Source organism: Eriocheir sinensis, unplaced genomic scaffold (assembly GCF_024679095.1).
Source record: "Eriocheir sinensis breed Jianghai 21 unplaced genomic scaffold, ASM2467909v1 Scaffold719, whole genome shotgun sequence".
Lineage (NCBI taxonomy): Eukaryota > Metazoa > Arthropoda > Malacostraca > Decapoda > Varunidae > Eriocheir > Eriocheir sinensis.
In genome coordinates, this window is record NW_026112075.1 from 145764 (window position 1) to 150018 (window position 4255).

General features: G+C 33.4%; 1 protein-coding gene across 1 annotated transcript; it reads right to left on the bottom strand.

Annotated features, from left to right (window-relative positions):
• Window positions 1–351: 351 nt before the first annotated feature.
• Window positions 352–3938, bottom strand: LOC126994087 (uncharacterized). Its single transcript, XM_050853337.1, has 4 exons — window positions 3448–3938; window positions 2285–2377; window positions 1870–1992; window positions 352–1019 (listed from the first exon to the last, which is right to left on the bottom strand). Exons 1-4 carry the CDS (start codon window positions 3731–3733, stop codon window positions 352–354), a joined length of 1170 nt encoding a protein of 389 aa, XP_050709294.1. The 5' UTR covers window positions 3734–3938.
• Between the last annotated feature and the right edge of the window lie 317 nt (window positions 3939–4255).

A 4255-nucleotide genomic window follows, 5' to 3' on the forward strand; every position in this document is an offset into this window, starting at 1 on the left:
CTTATTATTAACTCTCTAATACTGCTATTTGTCACCGTTGGCTCTAACTGTCCATCCAGAGTGAATCCATGGTCTAATAGAATATGTCAGAAAAGTTTGATAAGGACTGGAACGTCAGCAAATACGAACACTGGGCGTTTACATTCAAATGGGTTTGGGAAAGAACTGTTATTTACATTAATGTTCAACTGTTTCCACAAAGCTAAATTCTTTGGCCCCAGGTCACTGACAATTGCTGCAACGATGAATCCTGCAGTTTCAACTTCATGAATAATGTTATCTAAAATGTTCTTTGTCATATCACAATCAAAATCGTAAAACACCAGCTGTTTCCAAGGCTTCAATAACCCTCTAAGCATTGCACACTGCACACCCGTTTTGGTTCATATATATTGTCATTTTAGAGTAATATGACATAGCTTGAGCAACTGCAGACTCATCAAAAGATAAAACACATATTCGCTCATATTCACACATTGTTGGAGCATAGTGAGCTAAAAGTTGGATGACATTACACAAAATTCCGGGTTCCACAACAACTTTTGATACCCATTTACTGATAGTGGCAGGAGATGGCAGTGGAAAGTTCCAGTGTTTCCTAAGGAAACGGTATGCCTTAGGGCTTAAGGATCGTAAAGTAAGTGCTTTGCTAATGTCTTCCTCCTCCCACTTGAGTATGTGCTTATTTGATACAAAATACTTTGTTTGATTTTTTGTAAATGTTTTAGATAATGCTTTTGAAACATTTTCCTGGCATTCAACTCTGACATTATCCAATTCATTCCGTAATTTATTAATAATTTCCTGATACTTCTTGATTTCTTCACGATAATAATTTCTCTCTTTGGTAACTTTTGTCAGTCTTTTGTGAAGATCTTTGTTGTAGAATGACATGCGTTTAATGAACTGCAGCATCTTCTTATTTTTGGGTTCAGGTGATGTACATGTTTCTTGATAGTGGTGTTCTTCCTGTGGGAGGAGTGGCCTTGGATACACTTCACCAACTTCTTCAGGTGGAGCTGTAATGTTCAAGATACAATAGTTGATTGTATTATATTTACTGGTAAAATGCATGCATATATGATGTGATACCTACATAAGTAGTTTCACAAATATTTTGATTAAGAAATATAAAAACATTTTACTAAGATTTCAATATCTATCTATCTATCTATCTATCTATCTATCTATCTATCTATCTATCTATCTATCTATCTATCTATCTATCTATCTATCTATCTATCTATCTATCTATCTATCTATCTATCTATCTATCTATCTATCTATCTATATATATATATATATATATATATATATATATATATATATATATATATATATATATATATATATATATATATATATATATATATAGGGAATGAGTCATAACTGCATTTAAATAATTATTATTCATGTATAATAAGAGTAATCAGAGCATGTCTATTTTCCCGATACTATAGAGTAAAATGTACAACTGCAAAGAAAATAATAATAATAATACTGATCACATTACCAAATAATGCAAATTAATTTTATAAGAATAATAAGAAATATTTCAAATGTTTTGAATCTAAGTATTGATTCATTGCAAATAGTTAAAATCTATATTCATACTTAAGTTATATTTTATATAAAAAGTAGACTTCTGTATTTACTATTACATGTTTGACTTTTTTTTAATACATGCACAGAATCAACTATTGCTCACCATTTCTTTTTTTCACACATGCTACTCTGTTTCCCACACACATCCTCCACCATAACATCTCACACCCACTCAAACACTCATGTCTTCCAGTGTATTATTACATTATTATTTAACTTGAGGAAGATTTCTTCACACAAGCAATGTAAGGGCTTACTACTTACTCTTAGGTTGACTTGAAGGTCCAGCGGTGTGTGCAGTCAAAGCATCTTGGATGTGATGCTCTAGTAGGAGTTCTTCCTGTGGAGGGTGTGGCTGAGGGTGAACCTCAATGACTGTCTCACATGCTGTGATATATGGGATACATTAGCCATGTGTATTATCTTTTAGAAAGACAGATATGAACATTTGATATCACATTATTGAATTATGAAAAATAATTTAGCCAGAATTAAATAAATATATTATTAAACACAGAAACATATAAATGAAGATACACACACACACACACACACACACACACACACACACACACACACACACACACATACACAAACACACACACACCAAGGCTATCTCCCTCCATATAGGAAGGGAAGCCAGAAATCAAGGCCATATTATAGAGGGCTTACTACTTACTCATAAGTTGACTTGAAGCTCCAGCAGTGTGTGCAGTCAAAGCATCTTGGATGTGATGCTCTGGTTCTTCCTGTGGAGGGTGTGGCTCACAAGCTGTAATATATAGGATACATTAGCCAACTTTATTATTTTTGCTACACACACACACACACATATATATAATATATATATATATATATATATATATATATATATATATATATATATATATATATATATATATATATATATATATATATATATATATATATATATATATATATATATATATAGAAAAACACACATGTGCGTTTGATATCACATGCTTGCAAATATTTATATTATTAAATAATGGGAAAATATTTCTGCATACATTTAATCAATAAATAATATATGTGTGTGGATGTGTATGTGTGTCAGTTGTGTGGGTGTGCATTTGTGTAAGTTACAGGGAATGTGTGTATTTGTTAACTTTATGAAAGGCATAGTGAATTTGTGAAATGGATTTTTCTTTCTAATGTGTTATGTATGGAACCTAATCTAACCTAATCTAATTCAAGTTGACATGACCTAACTTTACTTATTTCCTAACGTTGCTATCATGGTTCCAAGTCCTGTTTTCCTGTTCTAGTGTAAAGAAGCTACTTACATGTAAATAGTCACTATTTAAACACGTTTTGTATATATCTATATATCTATCTATCTATCTATCTATCTATCTATCTATCTATATCTATATCTATATCTATATCTATATATATATATATATATATATATATATATATATATATATATATATATATATATATAAAACTATCATATCACCTCTTTGACATCTCTCAAATGAAAATCTATTTAACTCTTTTAACCTATCCTACTCTGGATGTCTCAATGCTTGGATCATCCTAGTTGCTCTCCTCTGAATTGCTTCTAACATATTTACATCCTGACTATAATGTGGTGACCAAGCATGTATACAATAATCTAAATATAGAGCCCGAACATATGTATTATATAAACAACGGACTACCTCGTTACCTTTATAACTAACTCTTTAATTAAATCAGTTTATGATGGCATTCTACACATTAACAAAAAATAGCACCAATTACGCCTGAACCCTACAAAACAGCACCCCACCTTCATGCTAGTTTACTTGTTACACAGTTAAGGAACCAACTTACTTGTTAATGTGGGTAGTCCAAGTGTAGGCACTGCTCCTTTCTTGAACTTAATTTGACTTGGGGGCACTGGCAAACAAAACAACTCATATTTCAAGTTTCTTTCAAATGCATTACTTTCAAAATGACGGCTGCATACGTATCCAGATGACCGATTATTGTGTGTGCCACATAATTCAATCAATTTCTTTCTAAGATCTTTTTCTTTGGGTAGTGAAAAGAAATGAATATTTTTATCACCTTTCAGTCTTGCGGCATTGCACTTCTGCACTATACAAACTGTTGGCATCTTTATGTTATTTGTCTGCCTTAGCTACCCCTTTAATCAGAAAACGGAGCTTCGCTCTACACACTGGTGTTTGAGTGACTGACAGTTCTCGACCCGCAGAACCCTGCTCTCGATATTTTCGGTGACGTCATCATCTACTTGCGCGGTGGAGAGGTTTTCTGGCTCCCCCTCACCCCCCCGCTAAACTACCTTATAGTATTCCTTTTACCTTGCCCTATCCAAGATCTATAATATGCCCGTATCTTGGCTATGTGGTGAGGAGCGCCCTGGAGCACCACCTCACGTCAGCCTTTCCACACGCACACTGACGTCATCATCATCACCATCATCATCTTCAGGCATTATTAGTTAACTGTTCGACTTTCCCAAACGTTCTCTACCTCTATCTGATGTTAGTGTACTTCATCCTGCTCAAGCAAATGTTCTTAATGTAATCTCTCGTGGTCTTTGGTCTGCCCTAATTTCTACGTATGGGTTCCAACGCTGTCACTTTCCCTGTCCATCTGTTGGCATTTTTGCGTA

What these genes read in the sequence shown, in the direction of transcription:
- LOC126994087 (XM_050853337.1), bottom strand. Translation starts at nt 3,733, where the DNA reads ATGCCAACAGTTTGTATAGTGCAGAAGTGCAATGCCGCAAGACTGAAA. An exon ending in TGGACTACCCACATTAACAA is followed by an intron (nt 2,378 to 3,447) that starts GTAAGTTGGTTC and finishes TATATATTACAG; the next exon opens with CTTGTGAGCCACACCCTCCA. An exon ending in AGCTTCAAGTCAACTTATGA is followed by an intron (nt 1,993 to 2,284) that starts GTAAGTAGTAAG and finishes CATATATCACAG; the next exon opens with CATGTGAGACAGTCATTGAG.